This window comes from Denticeps clupeoides, chromosome 11, assembly GCF_900700375.1.
Source record: "Denticeps clupeoides chromosome 11, fDenClu1.1, whole genome shotgun sequence".
Taxonomy (NCBI): domain Eukaryota; kingdom Metazoa; phylum Chordata; class Actinopteri; order Clupeiformes; family Denticipitidae; genus Denticeps; species Denticeps clupeoides.
This window is the reverse complement of record NC_041717.1, coordinates 11,597,017-11,611,818: the sequence shown is the minus strand read 5'-3', so window position 1 is coordinate 11,611,818 and position 14,802 is coordinate 11,597,017. Positions and strand designations below refer to the sequence as shown.

Here is a 14,802-nt window from a genome sequence, read left to right as displayed (position 1 = left end):
TCCAACAGTCTTGAAGGAGTTCCCAGAGGTGTTTAGCACTTGTTGGTCCCTTTGCCTTCACTCTGCGGTCCAGCTCACCCCAAACCATCTGGATTGGGTTCAGGTCCGGTGACTGTGGAGGCCAGGTCTCCACTTTTTGTTAAGTACATAACTCCACATGTGTTCATTCATAGTTTTGATGTCTTCAGTGAGAATCTACCAATGTAAGTGGTCATGAAAATAAAGAAAACACATTAAATGAGAAGGTGCGTCCAAACTTTTGGCCTGTACTGTATATACAGTTTCACTGGATCTCCATTTTAACACCAGTTACATTTAACATAATTTCCCTTCCTTTGTCGGAGAGCTTGTAATATTCACTGTATCATTAAACCCCAGTGTTCTGTTGCATTCACACGATATTTTACTCATTTTTAGAAAATGATATAATTCCATCATTACATCTGCTGTCAGGTAGTGGACATCGATTGGCCTGACCGTAACAACAACACTTCACATTTCTCTCACTGCTGTCAGTGTCTTCTGTGCCAAATTTTATTTCAACCTTTTCATTTTCAGAGTGTTCCTTCATACAACGTGTCCCGAAATCTGCATCGAACGCGGCTCACCGAGGGTGGCGCTGTGGGGCTCCTGCTGCGCACTGACCCGGAGGCGGAAGTCAGCAGCCCGAGTTCGCTCGGTCGGAGCGGGCGGGAGTGCGTGTGCGAGACGTTTGGTGAAGACTTGAGGCCTCGCTGGAGTCGCGTCGTTGTTTCAGAGGCACGGAACTCGCGTGGGTTCTTCGAGACGTCCCGGGATCCCTCTGAGGCAGGTGGAGAAGCGGGGAGTGCTGTCGGCCGAGCCCGAGAGGACGTGGTGAGCACGGACTCCGGCAACCGGAGTCATGGCGGACGTGACTGCCCGTAACCTGCAGTATGAGTACAAAGCGGTGAGTTGTGAGTGTTCAGAGTCACACGGGTGGGTAGTAGCCTAGTGGGTAACACACTTGCCTATGAACCAGAAGAATCCAGGTTCAAATCCCACTTACTACCATTGTGTCCCTGAGCAAGACATTTAACCCTTAGTTGCTCGAGGGGGGGACTGTCCCTGTAACTACTGATTGTAAGTCGCTCTGGATAAGGGCGTCTGGTAAATGCTGTAAATGTAAATATAAACGGACCTGGTTGTTGTTAGCATTGTGGCTAGCTAGCGTGGTGCGGAAAACGTGGATTTGGGGAGGGGTAATAATACTAAGAATGTGCATTTCCCCCTGAGAATATATTTAATAGACGCAAATGATTACTTTCAGTTTAACAACCTCATTTGGCGCCCGAAATTAAATGAAAAGAAAGGGAACGACTTCGTGGCACGCGGTGTTAAAGTAATGCAGCTAAAACTTCGCAAACGCCAAAAACGAAGTTTCTTTCTTTCTACCGAGAGAACTTCACAACTGAACTTTGACCACTGCACTCTGTATAGTTCCTGGGACCTGCTTGAAACGGTATTTCAAGACACTGAATACTGTGGATCTTGTTGTTATAAATCTCTCTTGAGCTTAAAACAACAAACGCTGAAACAATCCAAAAGTGTCTGGCAGCTCCTTGTGGGGACAGAGCAGGACCATGTTGGCGGTTTTGGCTTTTGAGAACTTTTGTGTCTAGGTTGCTTGCTGTTGTGTCGCGAGTTGTATTAATTCCCGATCGCGTACTCTTTCAGAACTCAAACTTGGTCTTGCAAGCGGATCGCTCGCTGATCGACCGAACAAGGCGCGATGAGCCCACAGGGGAAGTGCTGTCCCTCGTGGGTAAATTGGAGGGGACCAAAATGGGAGATAAAGCTCAGAGGACCAAACCGCAGATGCTTGAAGAAAGAAGAGCAAAGTAAGTCGACTGAGGCGTTCTGACACTTCTGGGTTTTTTTTTTTTTCTTTTCTTCTAAATCATTGTTCCTTTGATTTCCTGTATTCTTACCACTGACCTTACTCATTTGTGCTCGGTAGGAGGAGGAAGCGAGATGAGGATCGCCATGACATCAATAAAATGAAAGGCTTCACTCTTTTGTCAGAGGGCATTGATGAGATGGTTGGCATCGTGTACAAACCCAAGACAAAAGAAACCCGAGAGACGTATGAAATTCTCCTCAGTTTCATCCAGGCTGCTCTTGGAGACCAGGTAACAAAATAGCAAGCTTTATCACAGGGATGCCTTTAATATGAGGACCACCAGGTCCATGTCAGTCAGTTTCCTATTTCACCTCTCTCCAACAACGTCTATGCAGCCCAGAGACATCCTGTGCGGAGCAGCAGATGAGGTGCTGGCAGTGCTGAAGAACGATAAGATGAGGGACAAGGAGAGGAGGAGGGAGGTGGAACAGCTATTGGGGCCTGCAGACGACACCCGCTACCATGTGTTGGTCAACTTGGGGAAGAAGATCACGGATTATGGGGGTGACAAAGAGCTCCAGAGCATGGGTAAGTCTAACTAAGGCAACTGTCATGAAGTACTGCAGAGGTTGAAAACTGATGCACAGCAAAACATTGAGCTACATGATGCATGTCACTTTTAATTGTTGGTCTGTGAAAATGTATTTATTTTAGTTTATTTATAAAAGCAAAGTGTGTGGGAGTGATCCCTTGCATAAAATGTTTGGCTAAAGTTTTAATAGAGGACTGTCTAATTGTGTCTTCTAGCAGATGATAATATAGATGAGACCATTAACGTGAATGTGCAGTTCGAGTCAGATGAGGAGGTGAGCGCATGTTTTTAAAGTTTTTTTTTAAGATATGTTTTGGTATATATTATTATCTAATGCATCTAAGTGGATTACATTAAACTGGATTGAGGTGTGTACCCACAGGAGGGGGCTGAGGATCCATTTGGGGAGGTGCGAGATAAAGGCTCAGATGAAGACAGTGAGGGGGAGGAGGCTCACACTCTCTGCACTCTGTCTGCCAATGTAAGTGTTTAAGTGACAAGCTGGGACATTTTCGTTTGTGCTTTATTCAGATATTTTTTTAACATCCCGTTCTGGACTTCCTGCGTAGCTTGGCGCCTCAGGCGATGTGATGAACACCAAAAAGGAGGATCTTCACCCTCGCAAAATTGATGCTTTCTGGCTCCAGAGGCAACTCAGCCGTTTCTATGATGATGCCATCATCTCTCAGAAGAAGGCTAACGAGGTCCTGGAGATTCTTAAGGTGACGTGTCTGCAGCATTAAGGTTCTGAACGTTCTGTAGGTCCCTCCACCTGTCTCTCTTCATGTGTGTGTATCTGTGTTCATCACAGACAGCCAGTGATGATCGAGAGTGTGAGAACCAGCTGGTCTTGCTTCTGGGATTCAACACGTTTGACTTTATCAAAGTCCTGCGCCAGCACAGACGCATGAGTAAGTCCACTTCACTTAGGTCATTTGACGTCTGAACATGGCCCCACATTGGTCAGTAATGTGCCCAACGCTCACATTTTTGTTGCCTCAGTTCTCTACTGCACAATGCTGGCCAGCGCCCAGAGTGAAGCAGAGAAGGAGAAGATCATAAGCAAAATGGAGTCTGATCCGGATCTGTCCAAAGTGCTGTACCAGTTGCAGGAGACAGAGAAGGAGGACATCATAAGGGTGAGTGCAGCTGCTTCTTTGTGCTTTCTTGCTGTCCTTTGATCCAAGGAGGGGATTGGTCTATATTTATTTGTCTTTATAATTTTGTTTTTGTATGTGTGTGTAGGAGGAGCGATCTCGCAGGGAAAGGGCAAGGAAAAATCGGGTGGACAATGACCTGGAGGCCATGGACATTGACCATGGAGAGGTTAGTGAACCTGTGTGACACTAAGACACATCCTCACCACATTTATGCATATACGACACATTTTCTCACTTTATTTCATGCGCTCATAATCGAAATATCTTAATGCACTAAACTGATGTTGAATCAACACAGTCTGTGGCACCTCGTCAAATGCTGGACCTGGAAGACCTGGCCTTCACTCAGGGAAGCCACTTCATGGCCAACAAGCGTTGCCAGCTGCCCGATGGCTCCTTCCGCAAGCAGCGCAAGGGTTACGAGGAGGTGCACGTCCCCGCCCTCAAACCCAAGCCATTTGCGGATGATGAGGTACATGTTTGAAATGTCTAACCTGTTTATTGACCCTCCCTGTTACGAATCTGGTTTGTTGAACTTTAGCCTCAGGGGCTCACGCTTTGCTGACTAAGGTTTTAATAGCAGATAACATATTACTGAAAAGCTAATGGAAGGCTTGCTTTATAATCTCAGGTATTGGTGGGCATTGAGAAGCTGCCCAAGTATGCCCAGGCCGGCTTTGAAGGATTTAAGACACTCAATCGTATTCAGAGCAAACTGTTCAAGACCACCATGGAGACCGATGAGAACCTGCTTGTGTGTGCTCCTACGGTCAGTCACGTTGAGTGTAGGCATATATTCATACGTTCCTCTTAGGGTCAAATTTGTAATTTACCCAATTTCTCATTCGTTTTGTGAAATTTAGGGTGCAGGTAAAACTAACGTAGCTCTTATGGCTATGCTGCGAGAGATCGGCAAGCACATCAACTTGGATGGGACAATCAACGTGGACGACTTTAAGATCATCTACATTGCCCCCATGCGCTCTCTGGTGCAGGAAATGGTCGGAAGCTTTGGCAAGGTAGAATGAAGGATATCCGGTTCGCACCCAAGCACATCCACCAAAGGGGAAAAAAGACAAACTCTTTCACTTCTCTCTGCAGCGTTTGGCGAGCTACGGCATTACGGTGTCCGAGTTGACCGGTGATCACCAGCTGTGTAAGGAGGAGATTAACGCCACCCAGATCATCGTCTGTACACCGGAGAAATGGGACATCATCACCCGCAAGGGTGGGGAGCGCACCTACACTCAGCTTGTGCGCCTTATCATTATCGTGAGTTCATTTCTCATTCCATATTTTATTTTTACATTTGCAGTGTTTTTTAGATTGAGATTCATGTATTTGTCTACCGGATATGTCTCTGTGGGAAGAAATTAACATATTACATGTTCCTTAACTTTGGTCTGTAGGATGAGATCCACTTACTCCACGACGACCGTGGGCCAGTGCTGGAATCTCTGATCGCCAGAACCATCCGCAATGTGGAGCTCACCCAAGAGGATGTGCGTCTGATTGGCCTCAGTGCCACCCTGCCCAACTATGAGGATGTGGCCACCTGTCTGCGTGTTGACCCTGCTCGTGGTCTTTTCTACTTTGATAACAGGTGACGTTTTGTATTAAACAAATGCCCGCTGCATTTAACCCATCATCTTGGTGAGCAGTCGGCGGCCATGACAGGCACCCAGGGAACAGTGTGTTACTTTGCTCAGCGGCACCCTTCCAAAAACTGGTCCGCTTTCTTATTCGATAGGCCACCACTGCTCCATATACTACTGGTGCATCAGAAAATGGTAGAATATGGTGAAAAGGGGCATTTATTCTGGCAATTAAGTATAAAAAAATTCATTCACCAATTAATTTTGGATGATTTATCTTTGGTGATATTTTGCAAACTTGATATTCTGGATTTCACTTTTTTTATGAGCTGGCAGCCATAGATAAAAGAATGTAATTAACATAACATATATAAAGAGTTATAAATGAGTAGCATATACAAAGAGTTAAAAGTTTTTTCTTTGTACCTTTTTATCAAGTTTCCGACCTGTGCCCCTGGAACAGACCTACGTCGGCATCACAGAGAAAAAAGCAATCAAACGTTTTCAGATCATGAATGAAATTGTCTATGAGAAGATCATGGAACATGCTGGGAAGAACCAGGTTTGTTTGGATGCCTTACCACTTATCCTATTCAGGTTCAAGTGAGCTTTATTGTCATTTCAGCTACATACAGTACATAGTGAAACCAAACAATGTTTTTGTGGAACCTGGTGCTACATGTAACATTTAAACAAAGTTAAATACTTGTGTGACACAAACCAGCTACATAAAGTGCAAACATGGGACATAGACAGTGCAAGAGTAACATTTAAGGCAAACAAAACAAGGCAGACAATGCTAAACTAGTGAAATGAAGGATGAAGGTGTAAAGTAAAAAAATAGTGTAAATACCGCTATGCAATAATAGTTACTCACAGGTCCAATCCCGGTTTTAGGTGCTGGTTTTTGTCCACTCAAGAAAAGAGACCGGGAAGACAGCCCGAGCCATCAGGGACATGTGTCTGGAGAAGGACACTCTGGGACTTTTCCTGAGAGAAGGCTCTGCTTCTACTGAAGTGCTCCGAACTGAGGCTGAACAGTGCAAGGTAAGGAGAGTCTAGATGTCCTGAAGTTTTTTTTTTTTTTTTTTTTTTAATTCTGAATATTCTGGGCTCTCACTTTTTATTGTACAGTAGTTTATGGTTAATTTTTGTCTTTTTTTTTTTTTTTTTGCTATGTATGTAGGTTTTATATGTTTCCAAGTGAGCACTCACCCAATATATCAGATGCGGTGAAATTATTACCACAGCTAAATGTGCATTCTGATGCTTTGTCTTTTATAGTGGGAATAACTTAAGGGATCAGTAAATTTGCATTTATTTATTTTTTAAGAACTTGGAACTGAAAGACTTGCTCCCATATGGCTTCGCCATCCATCATGCTGGCATGACCAGGGTGGACAGAACGCTGGTGGAGGATCTGTTTGCCGATCGTCACATCCAGGTTTGTCTTTTATATCCATGTTTTTCTTTGAATCCGGCTAAACTTTTTTTTTTTCCTTGTTGTGGTAAACGCATTTCATTCTGTGGCTTGAAATGATGGAAGTTTGTTTTTCTTTTATTAAGGTTTTGGTGTCTACAGCCACACTTGCTTGGGGTGTAAACTTACCCGCCCACACAGTTATTATTAAAGGGACACAAGTGTACAGCCCTGAGAAGGGCCGATGGACAGAGCTTGGAGCCCTGGACATTCTACAGGTCAGTTCTTCAAGATATTGATTATAGACTAGCATATGTGTTTTTTAATTTATTTATTTTAATGTATTATTATTGTATTTATTTATTTTTATGTTCTCGATCTGCTAGATGTTGGGACGTGCTGGCCGTCCACAGTATGATACCAAGGGAGAGGGCATCCTCATCACCTCTCATGGAGAGCTGCAGTACTACCTGTCACTGCTCAACCAGCAGTTGCCCATTGAAAGCCAGATGGTGGCCAAGCTGCCTGACATGCTCAACGCAGAGATCGTGTTGGGCAATGTTCAGAATGTCAAAGTGAGAAGCAGTTAACGTTTTTTTTTTTTTTCCTGTTAACCATGAATTGAGTTTGAGTTCAGTCGTCCTGTCTCCTGTGGTTAGGATGCAGTGAATTGGCTGGGCTACACCTACCTGTATGTGCGAATGCTGCGGAACCCAACCCTGTATGGCATCTCCCACGATGAGCGCAGCTCAGACCCCGTTCTGGAGAGGAGGAGGATGGACCTGGTGCACACTGCTGCCACCGTGCTGGAGAAGAACAACTTGATCAAATACGACAAGAGGAGTGGAGGCTTCCAGGCACTCAAAACTAATTTAAAATAAATAATTACTTTTATTTAATGCAATTTCTTAAACAATAATTGATTAAAAATGCTTCTCTTTCTTTTACTATGCAGGTGACAGACCTCGGCCGGATTGCCAGCCATTTCTATATCACTCATGATTCTATCATGACCTACAACCAGCTGCTGAAACCGACCCTCAGCGAGATCGAGCTTTTCAGAGTGTTCTCTCTCTCCTCTGAGTTCAGGAACATCACGGTCAGAGAGGTACAGGCTTCCTTCAACGCTACACACCCACAATCTCCACAATGTGTGGTGTTGTTTTTTTTTATTTTTATTTTTTTTATTTATTTTGTCTGAACATCCTAATGTTCACTGATGTTCCATGTTCAGGAGGAAAAACTGGAGCTTCAGAAACTGCTGGAAAGAGTCCCCATCCCTGTGAAGGAGAGCATTGAGGAACCCAGTGCAAAGGTGTGTGTGTGTGTGTGATGTAAGCCTAACATGCTGTGAATCCTCGTCTTCCCAGACAGCCCTCTCCCCAGCCACCTCCACCAGATCCTCCGGCGAGGCCCCAAGGCGTTCCCAGGCCAGACTGGAGATATAATTTCTCAAGCGTGTCCTGGGTCGACCCGGGGGCCTCCTGCCGTCAGGACATGCCCGAAACACCTCCCCATGCTGTGAAACCACCTGGCCCCAAGTTTCTAATTCTCTACGATGTTCTTTCCTCAGATCAACGTTCTACTTCAGGCCTTCATTTCACAGCTCAAGTTGGAGGGCTTTGCCCTGATGGCTGACATGGTTTATGTCACACAGGTACAAAAATTCCAAATTGCTAAATACAGAGTATGGCTTGTATGAACTTGCAAAGAATTTAGTTGATGTTCTTCCACAGAGTGCTGGAAGATTGATGAGGGCCATTTTTGAGATCGTGCTAAGTCGAGGATGGGCCCAGCTCACTGACAAAACCATGAACCTCTGCAAAATGATTGACAAAAGGATGTGAGTTCTTGTCTGTTGATTTATTCTAGCTTCAAGTTCGAAATAACGCCCCCCACCTCAGACTGAGCTTTGCTTCCTGCATTTGTCTGTCATAGGTGGCAGTCTATGTCTCCTTTACGCCAGTTTAGAAAGCTTCCAGAAGAAGTTATCAAGAAGATTGAGAAGAAGAATTTCCCCTTTGAGCGTCTTTATGATCTCAACCATAATGAAATTGGTAAGTTTGTTTATTCCAGATTACCAATTAGTAGGTCCGTACACTGTGAGATTAAACGGTGTTCTTGTAACAGTTCTGTTTAGTTTTCTAATGTTCAAACAGCACATCAAACAAAAAAACTTAACTACTATCATTTTGATTTTAGTTATACAACAGAAACCTGGCATGTAATCTTCTTACACAGATTCTGAAGTTCTTTCCTTTTCACACATCCAATACACTGTTTAATTTTATTTTTGTAATATGTGTATATATCCACTCTGTACATATACATATTTATTATACTCTGTGTGTACATAACATACAGATTTGTTAGATTTGACATTTATATTTTCAATTTGCTGGTATCATGTAATTTTTTCCTCAAAAAATGTTCAGGTGAACTGATCCGTATGCCAAAAATGGGGAAGACCATCCACAAGTATGTGCACCAGTTCCCCAAGCTGGACCTGGCAGTACATCTGCAGCCCATCACCAGGTCAACTCTAAAAGTGGAACTCACGATCACCCCAGACTTCCAGTGGGACGACAAGGTATCACATTTATTTAATCTATGAATTAATATTGTATTCTTAGCCTCTTTTAATTTTCTCAATTAGTAATTCCTTTTTAATAACCACCATCCTCACATCTATTACCTGTAGATCCATGGTTCCTCTGAGGCTTTTTGGATTATGGTGGAGGATGTGGACAGTGAGGTCATCCTACATCATGAGTACTTCCTGCTCAAGGCCAAGTACGCCCAGGATGAGCACCTGGTCACCTTTTTTGTGCCTGTGTTCGAGCCACTGCCACCACAATACTTCATTCGTGTGGCTTCTGACCGCTGGCTTGGTAAGAACCACATGTACATCCTTTTTTTTTTTTTTTTTTTTTAATGATTAGTGAGATGCTGTTATTTGTTCTAGTATCAACAAGTTTTTTTTTTTTTTTTTTTTTTATATATATATATACCCAATTTTCTTATTGTGATGGTCACTCCCCACCGTTTTAGCTTGTGAGACCCAGTTGCCAGTGTCTTTCCGCCACTTGATCCTGCCAGAGAAGTACCCGCCCCCCACTGAGCTCCTGGACCTGCAGCCGCTGCCAGTCTCAGCTCTGCGTAACGCCGCCTTCGAAAGCCTCTACCAGAACAAATTCCCCTTCTTCAACCCCATCCAGACACAGGGTACAAATTTCACACACTCACCCCTGAGCTTTTTTTATAGACATCCAGGGTTTACTAAACAGCATCTGACATTTTATCGAATTTTCTCCTTTACAGTGTTTAACGCCGTGTATAACAGTGACGATAATGTCTTTGTGGGCGCCCCCACTGGCAGTGGTAAGACCATCTGTGCAGAGTTTGCAATCCTGAGGATGCTGCTGCACAACTCTGAGGGCCGCTGTGTTTACATCACACCCATGGAGGCGCTGGCTGAGCAGGTAGGTCAAATTGCAAACAGAGGAACGGCCTGGATCAAACCATATTAACTCCAGGATTAACTTCAGGTCTACTGTTAACTGGCATATGTAATGTATGAAGTGGTCTGATTACCTAATACCTAATCTAATTATCGTCATGATCAGAGTCAGTTTCGGTTTCTGTGATTGTCCACTCAGGTTTATATGGACTGGCACCAGAAGTTCCAGGAAGCTCTCTGCAAGAAAGTGGTTCTGTTGACAGGAGAGACCAGCACTGACCTCAAGCTGCTGGGGAAAGGCGACATCATCATCAGCACTCCGGACAAGTGGGACATCCTGTCCCGCCGCTGGAAGCAGAGGAAGAACGTGCAGAACGTCAGCCTTTTCATTGTGGACGAGATTCACCTGATAGGAGGAGATAATGGAGTAAGGCTTTTTCAATTTTCCAGAATGTTCTTCAGAATGTTCCACCTGAATGCTGAATGTGTTCATTGCAGTTCATCGTTCTTTAATGTCTCTTACCCCTCTGCCTGCTTCGTAGCCAGTGCTGGAGGTCATCTGCTCCCGAATGCGTTACATCTCGTCTCAGATCGAGCGTCCGATACGCATCGTGGCCCTGAGCTCCTCACTGTCCATTGCTAAAGATGTGGCCCATTGGCTGGGCTGCAGCACCACCGCAACTTTCAACTTCCACCCCAACGTTCGTCCTGTACCACTGGAGCTGCATATCCAGGTCTTTTGCCCAGCCATATTTACAAGCTTTTTGGGGACCTTATCATGTATTAGTTGCCTTTATGAATATCGTCCTTTCTCTGTTTTTGTATCAGGGTTTTAACGTGAGCCATACCCAGACCCGTCTGCTCTCCATGGCCAAACCAGTGTACCATGCCATTATGAAGCACTCTCCCAGCAAGCCAGTTGTGGTGTTTGTGCCGTCCCGTCGACAGACCCGACTCACAGCCATCGACATCCTCACCTTCTGTGCTGCTGATGTCGTCCCGCAGAGGTTCACAGTTTTAGCTGGCCAGCTCATGAATATATTTAGTTTTAAATAGTCATAAACATTTTTTCATAAACTAAAAAAGTCTTTTATCAATATTCAGGTTCCTGCACTGCACTGAAAAGGATCTGTCTCCCTTCCTGGAGAAGCTGACAGACCCCACTCTGAAAGAGACTCTGGCTAACGGAGTAGGCTACCTGCACGAGGGCCTGTCTACAAACGAGCGGAGGATTGTGGAGCAGCTCTTTAACTCTGGTAAGAACCTCTGAGTTTCAACTGTTGTCAGGGTTGCATTCCGCGATGACGGCACTGCGGGACAGAGTAAGATGTGTTGGGTGGTTTCCTCCCCCTCACCTTCCAGGGGCAGTTCAGGTCGTGGTTTCATCTCGCTCTCTTTGCTGGGGGACCAACATCTCTGCACATCTTGTGGTCGTCATGGACACTCAGTACTACAATGGCAAAATCCATGCGTGAGTGGGCAACACTCCTTTTTATGGTTTTTGTGTCTGTCTTTTCTTCCTTTCTTCCTCCCTTTTTTTTTAACACTGACCTGTATATCTGTCTGTTATCAGGTATGTGGACTACCCTATTTATGACGTCCTTCAGATGGTTGGAAAGGCCAATCGTCCCTTGCTAGATGATGAGGGACGATGTGTCATTATGTGTCAGGGTTCTAAGAAGGTACATTTTTCCTCTTTACGGTGGCATCAGACTTTGTTGTTGACCTAACATTTCTTTAACCATTGATTTGTTAATTCATCCTGTCCTCTCTCCAGGATTTCTTTAAGAAGTTCCTTTATGAGCCGCTGCCCGTTGAGTCCCACTTGGACCACTGTCTCCATGACCACTTCAATGCAGAGATAGTCACCAAGACTGTAGAGAACAAGCAGGACGCCGTGGACTACTTGACCTGGACGTTCCTCTACCGTCGCATGACTCAGAATCCCAATTATTACAACCTGCAGGGTGAGCAAACATCTCGGACCAGTGTATTGGATGTGCAGGACTGAATATTGAACATGGTCTTTTTTTTCTTTTTTTTTTTTTTTAAATATACAAATGTGTCCCTTTTAAGAGCAGTTATGCTTCATATGTCTTTGTCCTTATCAGCTGAATCTAATATATTTCACACAGGCATGTCCCACCGCCACCTGTCAGATCACCTGTCGGAACTGGTGGAGAACACACTGCAGGACCTTGAGCAGTCCAAGTGTATCAGCATTGAGGACGAAATGGACGTTGCCCCCCTCAACTTGGGCATGATTGCTGCTTACTACTACATTAACTACACCACCATCGGTAAGGCGATGATCCCCAATAACGTTGATACCAAAGTGAACTGCTCATGAACCTAATTCTGTTGAAATAGTAGATCTGCATGTGCTCGGATTAGATGTTGGTTTTTGTAAACCATTGACCTGGAGAAATCCTTTGCAAGTCCTCGGCCAATCAGAAACGTCCCTTCATCCCATGATGAAAAGTCTCTCATTAAGACCTCACCCCATGTTTTCCCTTGTCTGTGTGTTGTGTAGAGTTGTTCAGTATGTCCCTGAATGCGAAGACTAAGATCCGTGGGCTCATTGAGATCATCTCCAACGCTGCCGAGTACAAGAACATCCCCATCAGGCATCACGAGGACACACTTCTCCGACAGGTACCATCCTTAGCTCAGTATTTTACTGTTACTCTGGTTTTATATCTCTTGTCTGACCTAAGATGACCTTTTTTTTTTTTTTTTTTTTTTCTTCCCCCCAGCTGGCACAGAAGGTGCCTCACAAACTGAACAACCCCAAGTTCAACGACCCCCACGTGAAGACCAACCTGCTGCTGCAGGCCCACCTCTCCCGAATGCAGCTGAGTGCAGAGCTGCAGTCTGACACAGAGGACATACTTAGCAAGGTCTCTCTCTCTCTCTCTCTCACACACACACACACACACACACACACACACACACATCAATATGTATAAATATATTAGCACAGAGCAGGATGCAGCAGTTTAAATCTGCCCCTTCTTGCCTGTTTTTACTATTGACTGCCATGTAGTCCAGTGTTTAGCATGACTTGGGGGGAAAATTGACCATCACAGGTGTACCACTGTCCTGAGTGTCACCAATGTCTCTGTGGCGCTTTTATCTTGGGTGCTGATGTTTCGTGCAGGCGGTGCGTCTGATCCAGGCTTGTGTGGATGTACTGTCCAGCAACGGCTGGCTGAGCCCTGCACTGGCGGCTATGGAACTGGCCCAGATGGTCACCCAAGCCATGTGGTCTAAAGACTCGTACCTCAAACAGCTGCCCCACTTCACCACTGACCACATCAAGCGCTGCACAGACAAGGTAAGACCCTCCCCAACAAATGGAATTCTTTTGGAATGTTGGTAAGGGCAAAATGTGATTGTGTGTGTGTGTATGTGTATACAAGGGAGTGGAGAGCATCTTCGACATCATGGAGATGGAAGATGAAGATCGCACAGCTTTGCTGCAGCTCTCGGATGCACAGATGACTGACGTGGCTCGCTTCTGTAACCGTTACCCCAACATCGAGCTGTCATATGAAGTGGCAGAGAAGGAGTGCATCAAGAGGTAAGTGTTGGGACAATGCAGGAGTTTAGTGCAACTTTCAGCACTAATGATCAGTTCTTCATGCTAATGGTAAACGGCAGCAGCCGGGTGGAATATTTCTATTTGACATGGTGGGAAGGACATTATTGACTGACTGTGTGTCTGCCTGCAGTGGTAGGCCTGTGGTCGTGCAGGTGCAGCTGGAGAGAGAGGAGGAGGTGACTGGCCCCGTCATCGCTCCACTGTTCCCACAGGTCAGAATCACAGACTCCTGCCATACCTTTTAATCAACAATGTATATATATTGTGTTTGAAGTGGCAGTATTATTGCATTGACAATGATATAAATCTTATGGATGTTTTATTTTTGCAGAAACGTGAAGAGGGCTGGTGGGTTGTGATTGGAGACCCCAAATCCAACAGTTTGATCTCCATCAAGAGGCTAACATTGCAGCAGAAGGCAAAGGTCTGCATCGCTTCCACTTTCTACAAATTTAGTAAATGCTGCAACTAATAAGTTGTTAGTGTTAAATGTAGTTAATTCTTACACATTCCATTCAATTTCAGGAATCATTTGTGACATGACTTGATTCCAATTGTCTGTCTTTATCCATCCTTGTGTAGGTGAAGCTGGACTTTGTGGCACCGGTGGTCGGTGTGCATAACTACACCCTCTACTTCATGAGCGACGCCTACATGGGCTGTGACCAGGAATACAAGTTCAGCGTGGACGTGAAGGAGGCGGACAGTGAAGGCGACAGTGACTCTGACTGAGCTGCTGTGATACTGGTAGCTGGTCTAGATTCCGTGGAAAGTACTTCCAGTCCTTAATGGACCCCTGATCGTTTTGTATCTCTTTCTTTCTCAATTAGCTGAACTCCTTGGTATGTTTCATTTGTGAGCTTTTACTGTTATTGTACAAATATGAAGTCGTACGTGACAATGATAGACAAATGCTTGTCTAGTGCTTCAACAGTGTGTGATCACTGGGTGATAGTGCTATACCAAATGTTTTAATGTAAATTTAGTCAGTTTGTGTTGCTAGTCCCTCAGTTAAAGGTAATTTGTTTTTCTTAAGGTTTGTCATGGCTGTCTACTCTGTAGTACTTCATACAGGCTTAAATAAAATTATTAAACTTTTTTTTTTTGTGA

The 14,802-nt window shown here is 44.7% G+C and overlaps 1 protein-coding gene across 2 annotated transcripts; it reads left to right on the top strand.

Annotated features, from left to right (window-relative positions):
- Positions 1 to 653: 653 nt before the first annotated feature.
- Positions 654 to 14,791, top strand: snrnp200 (small nuclear ribonucleoprotein 200 (U5)). Of its 2 annotated transcripts, none has more exons than XM_028995679.1 (45): positions 654 to 928; positions 1,696 to 1,859; positions 1,979 to 2,150; positions 2,257 to 2,449; positions 2,669 to 2,727; positions 2,836 to 2,934; positions 3,023 to 3,175; positions 3,265 to 3,364; positions 3,456 to 3,592; positions 3,699 to 3,779; positions 3,912 to 4,085; positions 4,245 to 4,382; positions 4,477 to 4,632; positions 4,715 to 4,885; positions 5,023 to 5,216; positions 5,647 to 5,770; positions 6,106 to 6,255; positions 6,542 to 6,652; positions 6,775 to 6,906; positions 7,015 to 7,203; positions 7,288 to 7,485; positions 7,584 to 7,736; positions 7,863 to 7,943; positions 8,202 to 8,285; positions 8,365 to 8,471; positions 8,567 to 8,685; positions 9,064 to 9,218; positions 9,330 to 9,519; positions 9,680 to 9,853; positions 9,950 to 10,110; positions 10,288 to 10,515; positions 10,631 to 10,822; positions 10,917 to 11,095; positions 11,193 to 11,344; positions 11,451 to 11,559; positions 11,662 to 11,770; positions 11,866 to 12,055; positions 12,224 to 12,388; positions 12,622 to 12,743; positions 12,845 to 12,988; positions 13,249 to 13,425; positions 13,511 to 13,671; positions 13,823 to 13,904; positions 14,024 to 14,116; positions 14,275 to 14,791. In XM_028995679.1, exons 1-45 carry the CDS (start codon positions 884 to 886, stop codon positions 14,422 to 14,424), a joined length of 6,417 nt encoding a protein of 2,138 aa, XP_028851512.1. In that variant the 5' UTR covers positions 654 to 883; the 3' UTR covers positions 14,425 to 14,791. The 2 variants fall into 2 exon arrangements, with proteins under 2 accessions (XP_028851512.1, XP_028851513.1); XM_028995680.1 differs by having other exon boundaries at positions 884 to 928; positions 2,672 to 2,727; positions 14,275 to 14,424.
- Positions 14,792 to 14,802: the final 11 nt, after the last annotated feature.

Bases quoted from the DNA above. Each gene is read 5' to 3' on its own strand.
- snrnp200 (XM_028995679.1), top strand. From the start codon at position 884: ATGGCGGACGTGACTGCCCGTAACCTGCAGTATGAGTACAAAGCG. The intron at 2,450-2,668 runs GTAAGTCTAACT...TGTGTCTTCTAG, and splicing joins CAAAGAGCTCCAGAGCATGG to CAGATGATAATATAGATGAG. The intron at 7,737-7,862 runs GTACAGGCTTCC...TTCCATGTTCAG, and splicing joins GGAACATCACGGTCAGAGAG to GAGGAAAAACTGGAGCTTCA.